The 22,434-nt window shown below is 37.7% G+C and overlaps 1 protein-coding gene across 1 annotated transcript; it reads right to left on the bottom strand.

The window, feature by feature from the left end:
- Positions 1-12,431: 12,431 nt before the first annotated feature.
- On the bottom strand, positions 12,432-17,429 carry LOC134664815 (bombyxin A-3 homolog). The gene is made up of 3 exons (XM_063521553.1): positions 17,212-17,429; positions 16,841-17,024; positions 12,432-12,720 (listed from the first exon to the last, which is right to left on the bottom strand). The coding sequence occupies exons 1-3, from the start codon at positions 17,227-17,229 to the stop codon at positions 12,539-12,541; spliced, it is 384 nt and encodes a 127-aa protein (XP_063377623.1). The 5' UTR covers positions 17,230-17,429; the 3' UTR covers positions 12,432-12,538.
- Positions 17,430-22,434: the final 5,005 nt, after the last annotated feature.

The raw sequence follows: 22,434 nt of genomic DNA, 5'->3' as shown, positions 1-22,434 counted from the left end.
CACTTCATCAAATGTCACGTTTTTGAATGTATATGCTTGATTTGTTGATAAAAACACAAAAATCACCATATGTATGCCTTTAAGATTTGAGGAGTTCCGTCGATTCCTCATGGATCCCATCATCAGAACTGGATTTTGACAAAAACGGGACCAATCTGTATGCATATACATACAATCAAAAAAATAATTTTCAAAATCAATCCAGTAATGACGGAGATATGGAGTAACAAACATAAAAAATAAAATAAAAAAAATAAAAATAAAAAACATACAACCGAATTGATAACCTCCTCCTTTGGGATTTGGAAGTCGGTTAAAAATCAGCGATTGTTGTTGAATGTCATGCTTCAGCCTAAAACTTGTTGAACCATAGACGTGTGGCCAAAAAGGCCAATCCGCCACACTAGGATAGTTTTGAAACTAAATAAATATAAATATAGGCCGGCAACGCGCTTGCAACCCCTCTGGTGTTGCGGGTGTCCATGGGCGGCGGTAATCGCTTACCATCAGGTGATCCGTCTGCTCGTTTGCCTCCTATATCATTAAAAAAAAATTCTTCCTAAATTATTACCTACATAGATAGGTACCTTAAGGTACTATTAAGTTTTAAACGAAACTAACATCGAATCACATGTACAATAAAAACTTTTTACAAAAAAAAGAAAACCGACTTCAAAAAGGATGAAATAAAATATTATCCTTTTTAAGTCTATGCGTTACCAACTGATATGTTTGAAGTCGGTGCCAAGCCAACTTTTGAAGCATACCATGATTTTGGTGCGATTCGATAAGGATGTACGTTGGATTGCCTTACACGACGACAATGAACGTACTTTCTGTAGGTACAGTTGACGTTAAAAATATGTTTACACTTTTCGTCTTATTACAAAGGAGTAAGGTGCAAAAGTGTAAATATATCGTTGACGTCGACTGTACCTAAGAACACACCTCAGAACACACGATCAAACCTTCTTGGTACAGTCCGTACCATATTTGTCGGCACGCAAGCGTGGGATTGGGACTGAGTTATTTCCCGTCCCTTATTCAGAGGACTACGTTTCAAAATATAAAACAATTCAAGGAATTTACGTTCTTGCCAAATTTCACCTAAAGCGGTTCAGTTGTTTAGCCATGAAAAGGCGACAAAGAGGCAGACAGAATTACTTACACATTTATAATAGTTATTAGTACGGTTCTAATGGGATTTATAGTCATAAAGCTGATTATTTTTGACGGGTATTGTTACTACTTGGCTTGGCACCGACTTCAAACATATCAGTTGGTAACGCATAGACTTAAAAAGGATAATATTTTATTTCATCCTTTTTGAAGTCGGTTTTTTTTTTTTTGTAAAAAGTTTTTATTTTTCCATTTTTAGTTTTAACGCATTGTTAAGAGCGCGACGCATGAATGAAAAACAACATCATGATTAACACTAAATTCGTGTAGTACCTACTATAATAAATATGTAATCAGGAATTTGCTCGAGTCCGTCTGGGAAATTATAATTCCTGTCACTACACTAAATCCATCCTCCGCCCCGCCACTGACCCAATCCCTCAACACCCCGATCACTCTACCTCACAGCGCATCAACCCCTGATCCAAGAACCCCTCGACCTAAACCAGCAGCCCTTCAACCGCCATTCCCCGACCCCTTAACTCTTAACCCTAACCTCCGATCAGTAGCCTTACCAGCTTACCAAGAGTTTGACATTGATTTATTCGCTAGCGTGTGTGTAACTTACTTTCTTTGCATCTCGCTCGTACTGGCATATTAGTGCGAGCGAGATGCATAAAAAGTAAGTTACGAAGACGTTAGCATCGCTAACTTAGCGAATATATCAATGTCGAACTCGTGGTAAGGCTACACTTGCATTACATCAAATTGGCGGTTTTCGGAAGCAAATGCTCGAGTTACTTTAGAAAACACCGAAATCACTTTACACGTGCCTTTAAAAACTGAGGAGTTCCCTCAATTCCTCATAGATTCCATCATCAGACCAGAACCAAAAATAATACGGAGACACCTTGAAGGTAACTCCTTCCAAACAAAAAAAGAATTACTCAAATCGGATCACAGGTGCGGGAGTAATCGCTGAACATACTAAATTTTAAAAATCATCATCATTATCATCAAAACAATCATCATCATCAGGTCTACTTCATCAAAGTGGTGGTTTTCGGGAGAAAATGCTCGAGTTGCTTAAGAAAACACCCAAATCACCATGTATGTGCCTTTAAAAATTGAGGAGTTCCCTCAATTCCTCATGGATCCCATCATCAGAACAGAACCAAATTAAAATGGGACCAACTCGGAGGTAGTTCCTTTTAAACAAAAAAAGAATTACTCAAATCGGACTACGGATGTCGGAGTAATCGATGAACGTACATAGAAAAAAAAAACATAGCCACAACCGAATACAGAACCTCCTCCTTCTATGAAATGGAAGTCGGTTAATTATTACATATTATGTTAAAAATATAAAAAAAATGCTTTGAAATCTAAATTTTATCGGTTTGATAAATCAATTCAAAACAAGGGCTTTCGTAACATTCATCATCATCATCATCATCTCAGCCATAAGACGTCCACTGCTGAACATAGGCCTCCCCCTTCGTAACATTATTTCGCTATAAAATATATAGTGCAACTCGAGTTTTTTAACCACTAAATAATCGGAAATGATTTATCTATAGGTACGATGCAGTAAACGAACTAAGAAAATATTCTTTTCATAATAGGTACAACGTATTTTTTGATGTTATATATTATATATCTATTAGTTAGCGTATCATACTAGTACGGGTGCGTTACCAAGCAGTAGTATAGTTTGATCTAATACAGCGGCCCTACCATGATGTCCTTATTGCGATTCTATTTAGGACCTAAACTGAATTTCTAAAGGACGGAGCTATATAAGTCGCATAACTCCATCCCTGGCAAAGGCCGGGATAACGCTAGGTAGAAGAACTCCATCCCTTTGAACGCAGCAATTTTGCATTTCAGCATTATTTACCAATTCAGTTTAAGTCCTAAACTGAATCGCAATAAGGACATCATGGTGCCCCCCAGGACTTCTTTACACACCAGTGCATACTTAAAAGCTCTACTATATCAATATCACTCCAATCATCAAATTCTCGTACGACATTATTGACCCACAGTTCAAGCACGATGAAATATCTTTATTCTCTGCGATACTCTGGGGGAATATAGAATATGAAATGTGTGACGAGTAACGCAAGCCGCAGCCGTGGCTCCATTACACCACATCACATTGACAAAAGATTCGTTTCTATATCACGCTATATTTATAACTTACGTGCGACCAGAGACACGATTATGATAATGGGACCGTTTGACAACCGTCTGTAAGTTGTATTTTCTTTTTCGCTAGATTTGTCAGAAAGAGACCTTTTGTAGGTATTACCTACAGATTACAGAATAAAACAATTTTAAGCTTGGTCAATCACCGTAGAGTAAGGCGGTATTCACATTAGATTTAACTTGTGCATCCGCTTGCTGTCCCGGTTACTAGTCCTCTGGACGATGTGCCTGTCGGTTGTTCGGAGCTGTCACATGTTGCGGGTAACTGACAGGCTGATATCGTCCGGTGGACTGGTAATTAGTGGGTCCCTTTATATTTAGGTTTATCAGGTCTATTGCCTTATAATATTTTAATTACCTATATTGATTAATAGCACTGTCTCGTTCGCACATCAGACAGGCGTGCGGACTCGCATCTCTGTAATAACCACATAATGTGGAATGTGGCTTACATATTACATTTCAGTCAACTTGACAGTCTTAATTATTAACATATCTGACGCTGCTCAACATCTATAAAATAAGTCATAAATCTACCTATTTTGAAGACGCTGTGACAACGCTAGTAGGTATTTCATTTCGTACAGACCCTTATCAGATCCCCATTTGAATAATAGATGTGACGGAATATCCATGCCTTTATGCATAGAGGTATGAATCTTATTAAACGTGGTAGAAGAAATTGTAAGTAAAAATTTGCTTTCCGTGCCTTGCTCATACTTCCTATTTACTATCAATTTGTTAGGACTTACATCTAAGATTATTTTCATAAAAGTAAACAAAATCTACCCTCAAATGCCTCCTTTAGCTAGTTGAGGGTAGTTGAATACATTACGCGATCAAATAATGTAGGTTAAAGTCAAGTCGTTCAGTGACAGATCCAGGCTGAATTGTATTTGGTTGGTTAACCAATAAATGTTATACCCGAAAATTTACAAATTATTTATTTACTTTTATTTAAATACCTAAATATACAGAGTATAATATTGTTATAATCTTATGATATGACAGACGATGGATGTGGGTTACCAATACCATTATAACCATAATTCCTCAAGTCTAATTAGGCCCTAAGTGCAGCCACGGCACAAAGTGAAGCGAGGCGGGCTCTTGGATTACGTTCACTCGGAGAACACTAACTAAGGCACAATCTGCGGCTCGAGCTTTTAATTACAATTTTTGAAGCAATTCGTGAACGGCGAACTGTATACATACTTACTTATAATTTGCTATAACAAATCTGAGCGCTGGCCGTGGTTCCTTGAGGTGTAGTAAGCTCAGAGAACGGATTATTTGAAAAGTCGTAGTGCATTTTTAGATCACAATACTGTCGCTAAAAAAATTAGCAATCATTAGGCCTTTTTCTAGGGATTTCAGCTATTGTTCGGTCACAGGTTGTCTAGATGGAGAATGTTAATTAATAATTATGATTTTTTTAGGATTTTATACTATTATAGCATCGACATGATTTTATAGAAAACATACACAAGATGCATAAAGACATTTCACAAATTCAGTTTTGACAAGGATCGGTTGCCCTTTTTGCCAAGAGGGTTCTCTTATTGCTCAGTCATAAAAAATTGAAGTGGACATAGCTAAATGCCGTCGGTAATCAATTTTTAAGTCATGGACGCCATCTTGCGACGTCACGTACAAACAGCAACACTCCTAACTGTACCTAAGACCTAAGTATATAGATAAACGTTATTACAAAAGGCATAAGGTCCATCGATGTATAGTTAACAGTGTGGGCGATGGTACCATCAAAAACAATGTGGACCTTTCTGTTACTCGTAAAATTCAATTTACAAAGTAAAGTTAAGTACCAAAACACTTACATTTGATACTTTGTCTTAATTACGTCACACGGCTGCTTGGCAATACCCTGAACTTGGCATTCATTACTGCGATTGGTTTAATATCCCAACATTTACATTGTTTTGTACACAGTTTTACATAACAATAGGAGTTGGTTTATATGTATAAGTATTGTGAGACTGGTGCAATATGGGAGATCCGTCAATGGAACTAATACCACATACCTACAGTATTTTTCATCAGAAGAAGACGTGAATCGCCGTACAGTAGAATCCGCTTATAATGACATCGAAGGGAAGTGACAAATACGTCATACTAAGCGGATGTCATATAAAACATACTTGTAGAACTTCTTATTTTTGTTATGTTTTCCAAATTAATCTCAAATTCCGTTGTGAGAAATGAGTTTTATTAAACTTATAACAAATATCAACTTCTTAAAACTAAAATACCTTACACGCCACGAACGCACCAAACATCCTCGCAGGGAAAGATGTGGTGACGGCCACGAAAATCAGCGAATGTGTCAGTATAACCGGCCATAATTTCATGAAAATAGGATTTTTAGGTCATAGTAAGCGGTTTGTCACTATAAGCGAAGTCATCTTATCCGAATTTATCACAAAGAATTGTATGCGAAAACCAAACTTCGCACAATAATTACGTCATAGTAATTGCGGTTTGTCAGTATAAGCGGAGTCATAATAAACGGATTCTACTGTATTTTACGACAAGAATATCATGAACAGCACTGTGTAATGTTGTCTTATTTTTGACCTAATTAGAGAAAATGTACTTAAAAAAATTAAAAAGTAAAGTAAGTGTTTAAAGTGGCAAGGCCATATGGCATGGCCCAGCATTTGCCGTCATTACTATAAGATTTTAGGAAATGAGTTGTCTAGAAATATACGAAGGTACATTGTGTCTGACTAATCAAACACATTTTTTTTTCTTTATTAGCCTGTAAGAGTGTCCCACTGCTGGGCAAAGGCCTCCCCTCTTTCCCGCCATTTGGTCCTATCCGATGCATACTCCCGCCACTCTTTACAAAATGTATCAAGGTCGTCCCGCCATCTCCGTTTTGGTCTTCCTCTGCCCCGAGATCCGTCCTGTGGGACCCAGTCTGTAGCTAATTTGGCCCAGCGCTCCGGGTTCATTCGGCAGATGTGCCCTGCCCAGTCCCACTTTAGCTTGGCGGCCTTCCTGCCCACATCGACAATGCCGGTTTTGGAACGCAGTTCGGTGTTTCTAACACGGTCGGTTCTACGAACACCCAGTATGCTGCGTTCCATTGCTCTTTGGCAAACCTTGAGTCTAGACTTTTCAGCTTCAGTTTCAACCAAACACTTATGTGTAACAAACAAACAATAACGGATCAGTTGGAAACTAACTTCGAGTATTTCGACATCCGTACTGCAAAAAATATCGCATAAAAGTACTTATTTGTACCGAAAACAAAGGGCGAACTTAAACTTTTGTCCGTACTGTAAATTGTACAGAATAGGTACCTGTATCCTATAATCTAATCTACTGATATTTATCGAAGAGAGCACGAAAATAGACTACTACTACTACCACTACTACTACTACTACTACTTAATGGCGCAGCGACCCAAAATGAGTCTTGGCCTCCGACCCGAGTAAACGCCCGTTGTCTCGATCCAGTGCAATCTCCCGCCATTTATTGGCTTGAAGATCACGCAAGTCCGCTTCAACCACATCGATACCTGAGACGTCCGATCGGTCTTCGCCCTCCTGAGCGTCCCACATATACCTTTTTAGTGCCGAAAATATAGACAGAAAAATAGAAACACAGTAGGTACATATGTAGCTTTTAGCGCCAATAGAAAATAAAGCACAATAAGCTTTTACCGCCAATAAATGCTACATAATGAACCATCCCCTCGTATAAATAAAACATGAGTTTCATCGGGTCCAATCTTCCACAGATTGATATTTATGCCAACGAAGGCATGTTTCGTGAATTAATTGTTATTAGTTTACTTAGCATACTGAAGCAGTAACCTAAACAACGACACTAATTATGAGTTACGACAACGTTGGGGCAAACGAGAATATACACCCTTCTAAGGGAGTAATTAAACTACAGTTGGTAAAGGTGAAGGAAAGTCGGTGCTTTCTATAGGAGAGTTGCAACGAAAGGCTTTTGCGAGCAATAATCGAGCTCCCATTAGATGACAAAATAAAACTAGCGGCTCTGTGATGTGTAGACCACGAGTCTAAATGCACCGACTTGAAGAGAAATCCAAAATTCACGAGACTTAGTTGAAAAATACGAGCTTTAAAAAACAACAGCCGTACAGCGGAGATGGACAATTCACTTAAGTACTATGGTCTACTATTAAAGCAGACGAAACGCGGTCCCACACGCATGAGATCCGCATAAACAATCAAAATTAAATTCGCAACACTTATGTGCTTTTGCGAAGAAGCCGATTATTTGCGAAAACTGTAAAAATTGTATTTTATCTTTCTTCCTCTGACTGATGGTCGGGTCATTTCAGTGTGGGTGTATTATTTCGGCTAATGTTGACATTGTTGACAAGCTTTGAAATATGCCTCACCGCCATTCCGGAACACTTTCTACGTAGGCTATATATGTGGATATTCAGCGATCCAACTTTAATACTTCAACTTCACCTCTTCAAAAACACATTGCACTAGCACACATCTGGCCTTATCTGAAAAGTTTTTCCTAACCGAGGAGAACTCAATATACCTAACCTAAAAAGTTCCTTGAGAAATGCTCTCATTCATGCAGTTTTTGGGAAATAAGAGTTTAACTTTTCCTTCTTTTTAATTAAAAATACAGCAGCTTCTTTTTAAAATTGGAAAAATTAGTCTCTAAGGCTTAACCGCAACCATACTTCACTATAAATACGTGACTTTACGACATTTTCGGTCGTCGGTTGTTCTTATTCTTCTCTAAAAGGGCACATAACTAAAACTAACACAGAATTGTATATACAGGGTGATTCATGAGACGTGAGCAGGACTAATCCTGCACACTCAGTAACTGGTAATTGATCAATCACCGTCGTATTTAGGTGAAACAACCATACTTTTTCCTATTTTTCAACTTTTTGGTGAGGGCAAATTTAATTCTCTACAATCATGGTCACCCTACAAGACCTAATTAATAAACAGAAAACCTCTTTTACGAAGAAATTAAAATGTCAAACCTGAGTTCGATACGAGTTTTCAAAAGTAACCAGATCGAGATGACAGTGATGACATTCAATTTGACACAGAATATCGGTAGTTTAGTATTCTAATGTTAGGGTGACCATCCATGTCGTAAATAAATTAATAACTTTTTTTTTCAACATGACTACAAAATTAACGTTAACCTCACTAATGCTGATAGGAAACAGTTGCTTATAATTTACGAAATGCGCAGTGTTATTCCTGCTCACGTCTCCTGAATCAGCCTGTATAAGCAACGCATAAAAAATGTTATTCAATAACATTATTATACGAAGAACTAATAATAATTCCCTAGATACTTGAATAACATTGTTGCGCTCAGGCGCACGTAAACATACAGGAGTACTTATTTAAGCGCACTGGATTGATATTGAAATTATTTACGTACTATGAAACTTTGATACAATGGCCAATTTATCTTTTACAATTTATCGGATATTTGTCAATAACCCTTAATAAACCATAACGTACTCGTAGTACGTTATGGTTAAAAAAACATCCAAAACTTCAGCCAATATACCATTTCCAGGTCGAACTCAAAGTAACAAGACTGTCATCTTCATAACTGCAGCTACTAAGAATGCAGTAGGAAATAATAAATCGTCCACGAGTGCACCACCTTCGGGTGCATTAGCATTATTCAAAACTTCCCCCGGAATACGCGATCGTTTGCAGAGGCGACTGCCATTTGGGTGCATTTTAACGATTTACTGTCATGTCAAGTAGTTTTTTGATGTTCTTTGGTCTTTAGGGTTCTAGGGTTTTCTAAAAATCGAGGAAGTTTTATATGTAAATAATTTACATATAAAATTACAAAATTATGAACTGTTTCCTGACGCAAAGATATAAGTGTAAGTGTGTTGAGAATTATTTTCGGAAGGTTGATGCTTTCAGAGAAATTACTTTCCGGAATTATAAATCTAGGTACCTACCTAACATACCCTTTAATCCGGTACGATTTTGCAGAGACTTGCGGATCTGATACCTCCACCTGCAAAGACATATTTTACGCCGTGTGCACGATTGTAAATATTTGTAAGTGATATATCTATAGTCGTCAATGACACATGGTTAAATACGAAAATTCAAATCGATAAAACGGGCAGTTGGTATTATAGTACCCTACAATTAGGTCTATTGCCATAATATACCTAGTTTGTACAGCTAACTATTAGGTTTCCTACCTAAAGTTAGTTACCGGTTTGAATAATGTACAAAAGGATTTTTAAGTACCTACCTTATTAAAATCTTTGATTTACTTCAGATAGGCTTTACTTAATTAAAATTAATTAAACACTTTCTCTCCTGCGTGCCTATTATGCATCGCTTTATCCATCTTTATCCACGTGATAAAATAACTGTTACGTTTTAACACCGTGGAATAGAAAGTGACGGACACCGTTTTATCACGCTGTCATGTAGACAAGAACGACCATCATATCCGTACTGATTTGTATCACACATATGTAAGTATACATTATGGTGTCATTCCATACCAAATTGTTGACTAGCTCTAACGATCACGAAGCAAAGCCGCGGATGAAGAGACCGACAGACGGACGGACATTGACACTGACATATTCAATCCATGTACTAACTAGAACTAACGTAGATATATTAAAGTTCAAATCAGGCCGACTACTGGAAGGTCAACGTTCTTGTTGTTGTATTGAGAAGTTGGTTATAGTAAGTATACCACGCCGCCAAGATTTGCAAGTGTGGCAATGTTATAATGAATGTCAAATTTCTATAAACATATGACGTTTATAATTACACGGCCACATTTTGTTAAATTCAGTGCAAAATTAACTTAAGACGGACTCTAGTAAGAAGGCGGGTAATAAGATTTTTCACCCGAGCATAAATGTATTAATGTCATTTAGCGAAATGTGCATAAAAGTTGGAAAGAACATATGCCAAATAAAAAAATGCATAAAAGTTGAAATAAAAAAGTTAAAAGTTGAAAGTCGAAATGTGCATAAAAGTTGGAAAGAACATATGCCAAATAAAAAAATAATAATCTTAATCCTCCACTGCTTGAGAAAATGACCAATTATAAAACTAGTCACTTACCCACTAATAATAGTTAGTTACGAACACCAAGTTGAGTCTAGAGCGCGAACGCGTGGTACCACAAAGTAAACCCAATTTAGTTGCTTTTATGAAAGGTCAAGTGAGCAGAGCAGGAAGTAATATGAGAAAACTGGCACATTTAACTATGACGTTCATAAATTAGCAATCTGGACCATAACCAAGGTAGTATGACAATCATCATCATCATCATCTCAGCCATAGACGTCCACTACAGAACATAGGCCTCCCCCTTAAACAATCTACTCGTATAACTATCGTAGGTAGGTAAATCGACAAACGCCAATCGAAAAGCAAAAATGCATCGGTATGGTATGGTAGATGTAACGAAAAAGTAAAGTGATCATTTTCGTTTGACGTTTTATACAAACGGTTATCACTTGACTACCGGCTAGACCCCCAGGGTAAAATAAAAAAAGTAAATTGATTAAAATTAAATTAATACTAGTGGCTGCAGATAATTTATTGAGCAGTTTAGATGTACATCTATGTAGTATGTTGGTAACTTGTTTTGATAGACGTTCCAAATAAACATATTATGTAATTGTATCAATATGATTTATTTAGGTCTATCTATATGTAGGCATATAATCGATTAAACAATATTTTTAGACCATGCACGCATATATTACCTAAAAAAATTGTACTAGCAATCCAAATTAACAATTAAACTATCACATTTGACGGCGTACTCCATTCATTAAAATATTTAAGGGTACACCTACTGTTTATGGGTTTTCGAAGCCGTGTAGCAGTATTTATCTAACAAGACACATTTGACCATGGATTCTCTTCCGTACTTGTATGTCATCATGGTAACAATTGGCAGCGTTGGTCAAAATTTTTCGTACAGTCAGTCAAATATGTCAAGGTGCTCATTAACTACTAGCACATCTGCAGGGCAGTCCATCAGTGTTGCTCATTGTCACACCATGCAGCACTTGTCGTACAGCGAAAAGATGTCAGGGTTATCTCCAGTGCTTGTCTTCGGGTTAATACAGCATTGACCGTGCAGGGCCGTTGGCACCATTCTTGTTACAATCAGCCAAATATGTCAGGGTGCTCTTTGACTATAACTCCGACTCCGCGGGGCAGTACATGAGCAAGTTGCTGACCGTGCACTGCCAAAAGATGTCAGGGTTATCTCCAGTGCTTGTCTTCGGGTTAATACAGCATTGACCGTGCAGGGCCATTGGCACCATTCTTGTTACAATCAGCCAAATATGTCAGGGTGCTCTTTGACTATACCTCCGACTCCGCGGGGCAGTACATGAGTAATTTGCTGACCGTGCACGGCCAAAAGATGTCAGGGTTATCTCCAGTGCTTGTCTTCGAGTTAATACAGCATTGACCGTGCAGGGCCATTGGCACCATTCTTGTTACAATCAGCCAAATATGTCAGGGTGCTCTTTGACTATAACTCCGACTCCGCGGGGCAGTACATGAACAAGTTGCTGACCGTGCACGGCCAAAAGATGTCAGGGTTATCTCCAGTGCTTGTCTTCGGGTTAATACAGCATTGACCGTGCAGGGCCATTGGCACCATTCTTGTTACAATCAGCCAAATATGTCAGGGTGCTCTTTGACAACCTCCGACTCCGCGGGGCAGTACATGAGTAAGTTGCTGAACGTGCACGGCCAAAAGATGTCAGGGTTATCTCCAGTGCTTGTCTTCGGGTTAATACAGCATTAACCGTGCAGGGCCATTGGCACCATTCTTGTTACAATCAGCCAAATATGTCAGGGTGCTCTTTGACTATAACTCCGACTCCGCGGGGCAGTACATGAACAAGTTGCTGACCGTGTACGGCCAAAAGATGTCAGGGTTATCTCCAGTGCTTGTCTTCGGGTTAATACAGCATTGACCGTGCAGGGCCATTGGCACCATTCTTGTTACAATCAGCCAAATATATCAGGGTGGTCTTTGACTATAACTCCGACTCCGCGGGGCAGTACATGAGCAAGTTGCTGACCGTGCACGGCCAAAAAATGTCAGGGTTATCTCCAGTGCTTGTCTTCGGGTTAATACAGCATTGACCGTGCAGGGCCATTGGCACCATTCTTGTTACAATCAGCCAAATATGTCAGGGTGCTCTTTGACAACCTCCGACTCCGCGGGGCAGTACATGAGCAAGTTGCTGACCGTGCAGGGCCGCTCGCAGCACTCCTTGGCAACCTGCCGCCGCACGCGCCGCCACCGCTTCAACCGCGCGCGCTTCACGTGCTCGTGGAGATCTTCTGGGACTAGCTTATCTGTGGGTAAATATTCCTTTACTGAGAAAAAGGTTGCTAAAGTAGATCAAGCAAATCTTGTCAGTAGAAAAAGCCGCGAAATTCAAATTTTCTATGAGACGATAACCCTTTGCGCCTACATTTTTATAAATTTGCCGCCTTTTCTACTGCCAAGATTTGCTTCACCATCTATAGGTATTGTTTTCCATACCTATTATTACCTATAGTACCTATGATTAATGTAAGGAGATTAAGGAGCCCCCAAAACGCAATCATGTTACTAACTAATAAAACGTTCACCATTCAACATATTTTTAAACTTTATATTTTATAACTCAATCTCATTGTAACTAATAGTATTTAAAAATCACTTTGCAAAAAAAAATATCTCTTAGATAGCCACGTTATTTATTACTCAATCCCAACACAAAGAGAAAGATAAGCTGACAATACTTTAAATCACAATATTCACAATGCCAATCCAGCATTCTACGCCAAAAAGAAGGCGTTGAATCGAGCTTTCCATTCTTTAGTTTGCACTCAGCGACCTTTTTCTGTCCCGCAAACTTTACCGATTGTGCAACCGTTGAAATATAGCTATCCAGAGAAGCAGGGCCCGATTCGGATTTTGAAATAGACATCTATTAGACATCACCAAGATACGATAACGATATGTTTAAGATCTAACGTGTCAAATTTGACATTTGCGCGATTCTGGGGATACTCTTGAACGATTTCCACAGGATATGACTTAGAGATCTAATTCACATCTAATAGATATCTTACCCTATCTAACGTAAAAGTGACATTGGTTACCCGAATTGCGCTGCAAAAGAGAACTAGTTGATATCTAAACTACAACGTATCTAGAAAGGATCTAGTACGTGTCGTGTCTTGTGAATATCTTGAAGTTCGAATACGGGAACCAGTCAGCGGAACGCCACCCCAGCCTGACCTCTATATTTGTAAAGGATTTAATTTAACATTGTCACTTCATGCGTAAATTGTTTAATTTCCAAAACAGCGTAATATGATTGAAATATTCCGTTACGTTTTGGTAGGCTTGATATGAAAGGAGGTAAATCCTTAATTTCCATATTTTGGTTTAAGTAAGGAGAGGGTATAGAAATGTCAAAGTTGGGTTAGGATATTATAATACAACGTGGCCCCCGGCACAGGTATCGACGTGTGGATAGAATAAGAAAGTTTTGCAAGGTCCGGGCAACCCTTGTTCTCAATGAGGGAGAGTTCACCCGAGTGTGTGCTGGAGGGGGCCTTCGGGCCGGGCGGCTACGGTCGCGGATGGGGCCTTCGGGCCGGGCGCCTCTGGGCGCGTGAGGGCACAGGAATGCCGCTGACCTGTATAAAACTGCGGTCCCCGTAACTGTCTAGGCAGAGGGCCTAGTTATGATGACGGTCGGGGGGGTTGCCACTGCTGGCCGGCGCCGGCATGGTGGCCACGAGGATGACCACCTCTATAAAAAATCGCTAAGACAACCTGAGGAGGTGGAACCCGGGGTTTTTCCATCTCCTCCCGGCGTGGAGGTTGTCATGAGGGATCAGTGTGTGGTGTCGCCCTGCATACTACCTTCGAGAGGGGGAGCTTCGGCTCCAGGGCCTTCGGGTACAAGGAGGGGACAGCCTCGGCTGTCGGCAGCAGGCGGTGTTCGCGGTAGAATGCTCTGCGATCCCGTGTTCACCGTCACTATTGCTGCGAGACGGGCATACCGTGGAGGGTTTAGTCGGTATTTGGCCCCTTGGCCACGAGTTCGACATATCCGTCCTAGTTCCCCGGCTAGGCGGAATGCCTAAATGCATTAAACCACGTAAAAAAAAAAGGTATCGACGTGTGGATAGAATAAGAAAGTTTTGCAAGGTCCGGGCAACCCTCGAAAACAGATTGGGACCTGCTAGTTATGATATAGGTCTGAAAGTTCTTACGCCTCCATGTTATTTATTTACACTTATATATGTTGGTTCCATTAATTATTTTCACTATATAAACCTCCATTTCATGAAATTATCAAGACTCAGTTTTACAGTTACTCTTGTGTGAATTCCAAGGCCTACCTTTTATGTCTCTATAAAATGTGTTTCTTGTAAGGGGTCGTCCAGAAATCATGTGATCATATGTATTTGGCCTATTTTTGATTTGATCTGTATAATAATCCAATATTACTATAGAATAATATTAACATCAATAAATTGCTCTGACAATTAGCTTAAGATTTATATATTATGTAAAACGTTTATTTATTTATTTAAACTTTATTGCACAAAACATAAAAATAATGTACAAATGGCGGACTTAATGCCTATTGGCATTATCTACCAGTCAACCATCGGGCCAAACAGAGACATGTAAAAATGGTGCAAGGAGAACATAGGTATTTATTTAGAACAATGGAAAACAACTGAACAACTAATAATACTGATAAACTACATATAGGGCCCGATTCGGATTTTGAAATAGACATCTATTAGATATCTTTTAGACATCACCAAGATACGATAACGATATGTTTAAGATCTAACCTGTCAAATAGGTATGACATTTGCGCGATTCAGGAGATACTCTTGAACGATTTCCACAGGATATGACTTAGAGATCCAATTCACATCTAATAGATATCTTACTCTATCTAACGTAAAAGTGACATTGGTTGCCCGAGTTGCGCTGCAAAAGAGAACTAGTTGATATCTAAACTAACGTATCTAGAATGGATTTAGTACGTGTCGTCTCTTGTGAATATCTTGAAGTTCGAATACGGCAGATAGAATACACAAATAAAAATACTAGAATAAGTGCTTCATAAGTGCTTGTTGCTTAGGCCTACATGAATAAAGTATATTTTACTTTGACTTTAAATAATAAACCTTCTTTATCATTAGGTTAATGCACCGAAAACGCCTCTCGTATACATAGTTGTCATAAAACGTACTCAAAATAACAAAACGGGTGTTCCCAGTTCATGCCGAGTTGAAGGATTATTGAATTATCTTTCTGACAACATATATTATAGAGTGTTAGTGAGTAGCAGACGATAAAGGTGGGTAAAGTGTGAATGGCATGCTATCGTCTGGGCAAAGTAGGTACTTTCAGTGGATTCTCCGGGCAAAGGCATTCAAAGACCTATTGAACTTTATTATGGCTCCTCTACACGATGGGCCAACGCCGGCCACTCCAAGGGACGCAGCCATGCGGTAGACTGAGATAACAATATCACTTGCTGCCTCTAACGCATTTATAAATGCGTCCCTTGGAGTGGCCGGCGTTGGCCCATCGTGTAGAGGAGCCATTAGACACCTCGTGCTTAGAGAGAGAGTAGAGACGAATAGGACGAAAAATGTATGAATGGGAATACAAACGCGGGAAAAAAGTATGTACAGTCGAGGTCCTTTGACCTCGACTGTACATACTTTTTTCATCTTTACAATTGAGTGTTACAAAAATATCTTTACATTTAAATTAGTTTACACACAGCGTGATAAAACACGCTTATAACGCACATGACAGTTTTATCTTTTAACCGTTATATTTGCAATGCAATGCGACGTCAGTGATTGTCAATTGCTTTGCTTTTGAATGTGATTATTACTTTAATTATTTTTTGATTTTACAAAGTCTAGGGTATATATAGATGTAGTGCATAATTGTTTTCCATCGTATTTTCTGGAAAATTACTTGTAACCAGAAAAAGTGACATAGATCCTGACATTGAAAAAATTATATAAGAAAATATCCATTAATATATATATATATATACATATATATAATACATAATGGCCTAATAGCATATAATACCCTTAATTTTTATATTTACCTAGTTATAAGTTTGTAAATTTCTGTATCTATTTACATTTCATTTTGTAATAAAATTATATTATTATACATAATTATAAAATCATGAAATCGTCTTAGTTACACTTTCGTCTTTAGCAGGAGTAGCAGAATACCTAACGAATAAAATACAACAATATTTTTTTTTGCTTAGAAAGAAGTTTGCTGAATTAGTATTCAGCATATCTACCTAATTGTGTGTTACTCGCCCAAATCCACCCGCACAACCCACGCGCTAACGCACAAAGTGGCCTTTAAGGCGCTCCCGATTTATGAAAGATAAATACAAGCTTTTCTTACCTATCATTATCGATGAACGTGTGTCTCTCTTCACAATTTTGTACATGTTATTGCATAAGTTCGCTATCATCTGCGACAGGCGATGGCTGCATTTATTAACAGGGTCGGACAACCTGTATTGATGCGTTTCTTCTTGCGCTGGCGCCGCAAAATTATTTTCTAATAATACCATTATAATAAATAACTGAAACAAAACAAAATCAAGTATTAGACACACGTTAGGAAATAGGTATAAAGTTGTAATAGGTATTGTTCCAAAAAAGCTTTCTTAATAGGTAAACTTACAAAAAGCTTTTACTTAACGTCACATATTATAAAGTATCTTTAAAAAATAGAATCTTAAAACTACGTGTATTAAAAAAATTACCTACATATTGGAACGAATTCATTTTTGGCTGATTTTGGTTGCACCGGCACTGCACGGTCGCTCGGTCTAACTAACAACTGTTCAATGGATCAAACGGCTCCACGCGGGCCTAAAAATAGTTCCCGAAGGTCCATAGTACGGAGTTACTTAAAACTTGTTTACATCGATAACTTATACAAAACAACAATTATAATTATGTTTGATAACACTGTCTAAACGTCTTCTGATTTATCGCTGTTGCTGAGTGGCTAGACTTGGAGAGAAATGTCTGTCATCTAATAATAATGTTGTTTATCGTTAGCTATTTTTGTCTTTCACATTTCTCGCTTGTCATGAAGTCCTTACTTATATTATTAAACTTAGCTGTTATCTGTTTAACATTAGCTATCATTAGACTTAATTAGACAACTTATACTACTTAACTAACTACCTATGAAACTTATAGAATAATCTAATATGCCCTGAAAGTTTGATACCAAATTTTTGAAATGCCATTAACGGCAGTTAAAAGTTTCGTTTAGATATTACAATAAATAATCGTATTAAAGATTTGTGTGTGGTCGCAATTTTTACTGAGTGTAATTTCAATCCATTCGCATGTTCTTAAATTGAGAGACTTAACTGGAACTTAACTCACATTTCGGAGTAAAATGAATCACGTTACAATTACAGCGCCTGAACGGTCAGTGCAGTGAGCCGTGCCGCCAACGGCGAATCTCTGGATTGTTTCGCGCCTCCCTTGGAGTTTTACATACATTATATGTAAGTACATAGTAATATGTATCTTAGTTAGTATATAAGTAATAGTATACCATATGTTTTCGTACGTTTATAAATATTTACTTATTTATTTTAAAAAAATATCGAAAAAGGTATATGTAGGTATATGTTTATGTATCACCCAATTATCGTCTGGTAGATAATGCCTTTTTGGCATTAAGTTTGCCATTTGTAATTTTTTTGTATATTTGTACTTACCTACATATTTGTGCAATAAAATATAAATAAATTAGTCGGTAGGTACAAGTGAACGCATGACTTGGGAAATGGAGCGTTCTTGAGTAGGGCACTCAAAACGTGCATTAAATAAGCCCTCATTACATTTTGAATCTTCTAGCATAAACGTTAAGGTCCATAATTTGTCAATAAAGATATCTCAGATATCATCAACCACATACGATGCCCCCCCGTTGTAAATCGTTGTCGACAGGGCTATGTCATTCACGATACCCAACTCTGCTGAATCACTTAACCTCGGCCAGCCAGTATGACTTAGATCTCTGATTACGCCCAGTAGCTATGCATCTCGATATCAATTTATGTTAGATTGAGCTTACAGCTAAGAGAAAAGATTTGTGAAACAAGTAGGAGTACTCGTGCACTGCACATAGCAACAGCGTCTATCTAAGGTCAAGTGGCCGGAAGGCGACGAATAACCAGCGAGTACTATAGGTACGATTGGACAAGGGTCGGCCTCTGTTGACCCAGACTATTTGTCACACTTGTTATTGCTCTGACATAAAAACAACATCAGGATGTGTTTATAATTAGAATATATTTTGATAACTACACATTTCTATTTCTGAAAAATTTAGTGAGTTCGTTGATTTTATGTGTACCTATGTCACCGTAATAACCCGGTTTTAGTGAAAATTAGTTTTTTGTGAAAAATCCCGGTTAAAACTATAGTTTTCACCGAAGCCTTACAGAAAACTAGTTTTAACTCACTAATGCACAAACGTTTTCACTGAGGCGATATTGAAAACTAGTTTTAACTAGGGAAAATGCGTTTTCACCAATAACGGGTTAAACCAACTGGTAAATTTTGGTACAAAGACATAACACACACAAATAATTTCATCCAGATATTTTCATAAATATAAGGGAGTGGTATAGATTGAATATTGAAATGGGAAATAATTACGAATTCTATGCAGACGAATTTGCGACAAAGAGCTAACTAGTTATTGTTATTCTATTTTCATATCAGATTCATAGAACAATTCATTTGTTTAGAGTCTCAAATTCAGTAAAAAGAAATTGGTAGGTACCACAGGTCGTCGTCACCTCCAACAATTTTATTAAAATACTGTTGCATTTTGTTATATGTATACTGTTGCAATGAAAGCATTTTTATTACTTTTCATTTATGTAGCAAGATTTAATCGTTTTTACATTCAACTTGGAACATGTGGCTGGCTAGGGGCACGTCCCAGCATTTCATAGTTTTATTTAATTTTTGATTGTTCAAATTTTAATAAAATTATGTAAAAGTGTAATTCGGGGCATAATATTTTTTAAGTTATAACATTAGCAGGATGCCACTTTTGGAATGGCATGATGAAAATTGATATTTGAGAATCCAAATAGCCTCTGTATAAAAATCCGAATCAATAAAAAACTTATACTATGACAAAAATTAACAGTCCTTTATAAGGTTCATGTTCGACAGGGCGATGTTTTTTGGAAATGATTAAAAGTCATGAGCAATTCCAGCTAAAGTACCTAACATTAACTTAGAGTCCTCTAAGATTTAAAAAAACCGGACAAGTGCGAGTCGGACTCGCCCACCGAGGGTTCCGTACTTTTTAGTATTTGTTGTTATAGCGGCAACAGAAATACATCATCTGTGAAAATTTCAACTGTCTAGGTATCACGGTTCGTGAGATACAGCCTGGTGACAGACGGACGGACGGACGGACAGCGGAGTCTTAGCAATAGGGTCCCGTTTTACCCTTTGGGTACGGAACCCTAAAAACAAACTAACAACCATTCATCACAAAAAGGTGCCTTTGGCAAGTTAGGTACTTTGTAAATATAAGTTATACTCGTAGCCTAAATAAATTGTCGTTTTAAACAAATGTTGTTCATTTGTACTGTCTCGACCAGTAAATGGGGCTTGCCCAGTCGTCTCGTAAACAACCATTATCGCCGCACGCGTCCAATATAATGTAATATCTATTGATAATTAGTTATTAGGTATAAAATATTATTTTTATTTATATTAAGACCGTACCCTATATCGCGCTGCCTCGTGTTAGTTATGAGTAAATGTTTATGACTTTGATAACTGTTGCCTTGCAATGAAAAGGCTAAAGAAAACGCGATAGCGTTGAAACAACACCATGACCTGACCTTTGGTTGACCTTAAATCAGTGCAATAAATAAGTTATACCTACAGTAATTCAATTACAGTCAGTTGAAGTATGACATTTGCATCTACTTTCTATTGTTGATAAAATTTGCGACATATCAATGATGCATAATCCATTGAGATTTTCATATGTTTCTGATAAAAGTATTATACCTATAGGAGTTATATTTTTATAGGATACAAGCTTAATTAAGCGGAAACGCTCACATTCGCTAGAAATTAAAAATAACAACCATTATTGGCACGCCAGAGACAAATAACAGCGATCAATAACAGGCGGCGTAACAAACTGTTATTAGGAAGGTCTCGCCTCATATTCTGTCTGCACGATATGAGTAAAATTAAAAAAAAAACCGGCCAAGTGCGAGTCGGACTCGCGCACGAAGGGTTCCATACAATTACGCAAACAAGCGGTAAAAATATCACGTTTGTTGTATGGGAGCCCCACTTAAATATTTATTATATTATTATTCTGTTTTTAGTATATTTATCGTTGTAGCGGCAACAGAATTACCTACATCATCTGTGGGTAATTTCAACTGCCTATTAGCTATTAATGATTACGGTTCATGAGATACAGCCTGGTGACAAACAGATAGACAGACAGACGGACAGACAAACCGACGGACAGCGGAGTCTTAGTATAAGGGTGCCGTTTTTAACCTTTGGGTGCGGAACCCTAAAAAGTATCTGCCAAAAAAAGTATAATAACCCGGAACATGATTCCGATTTAACAGTTTGTTACGGTTTAAATTTTGAAGATCGCTCACGCTGATTGGTGCATGCGAAATGCAATGAAAGTCGTGCGTAGGACGCAATTCACAAGACGATCATCAAGGTCGTATCAAAACAAGATATTCATAACAAATCGCTAAACAGAATCGGCTACCAATACAATAATTAGGTAGGTACTAATAACAATAATAATACGTGAACAATAAACATGTAGGTTGTAGTTATAATAAGATATACTGCATGTGTTAAACATTTTTCCTTGCAGGCAACGTAACGTATCGCGAATCCCAAGCCAAATGCCCGAAGTAACTTTACTAACCAGGACAATAGGCTAAAGATCCTTCAAATATTGCTCAATATAAATAATGGAGAAAAGCAAGACAAATTGTCCTCTATCAATTGCCATATTAGTGAAATGGGGTCATATCGTAATACATATATATATGCGACGGATGACAACAATCAGTAACGAAACCTCCAGGTGGACGCACACACACATTATGAAGCATTAGCAGGCTCATCTTTCGCAGGAGTGTGAGTGATTAATGTGACGTCAGCAGTCACGGGGAGCGTTGCGGACCATTAACTTAGGTGCTCGCAACTAAACCTGGGTACAGAACATGGAAAACAATAGAATCTGCTCTTGGATTAGTTGAGCTCAAATTATAAATGGCAGCAAAAGTGTTTGGTAACACGTTAACAATTAATATTTTATAGTTTAGATGAATGTGACGTCACCAGTCACGGCAAGCGTTGCGGACCAATAACTTAGGTGCTCGCAACTAAACCTGGGTACAGAACATGGAAAACAATGGAATCTGCTCTTGGATTACTTGACCTCAAATTATAATTATGTAGTAGCAAAAGTTTTTGGTAACACGTTAACAATTAATATTTCGTAGTTTGGATGATACTTTTGACAATTTAGATTTATAAGGTTATACCTATTATAATTTAAGTTTAATTTTTATTTTAATTGGCAGTTTTAAATATAATATTACTTAACGTACTCGTACCTATTAATTTTTGTCATAAAGCCAATGTAAAAATAGGTTAAGTAGGTAAATTAAATGAAAATAAATAATTCTAGAGATAAATATGAAATTCAAGGGTAGGTCCTTAATTAAAGTTGAAATAAATAGGCATTGTATTTATCATGTTGATCGTTAAAATATAATCGTATCAAACGTACCTAGTGTACCTAACAACCTATATTCTTATCCAAGAATATAGGTTGTTTGAATGTATGTTATGGCTCCTAATTATCCAATTAGGAGCCATAACATAATTATTTTCTGAATAATACTCGTACATAGGTATATATATCGATGTGGAATT

This window comes from Cydia fagiglandana, chromosome 5 (genome assembly GCF_963556715.1).
Source record: "Cydia fagiglandana chromosome 5, ilCydFagi1.1, whole genome shotgun sequence".
Classification (NCBI taxonomy): Eukaryota; Metazoa; Arthropoda; class Insecta; order Lepidoptera; family Tortricidae; genus Cydia; species Cydia fagiglandana.
This window is presented reverse-complemented; position numbering and strand designations above follow the sequence as displayed.

What these genes read in the sequence shown, in the direction of transcription:
- LOC134664815 (XM_063521553.1), bottom strand. An exon ending in ACGTTCATCGATAATGATAG is followed by an intron (nt 12,721 to 16,840) that starts GTAAGAAAAGCT and finishes ATTTACCCACAG; the next exon opens with ATAAGCTAGTCCCAGAAGAT.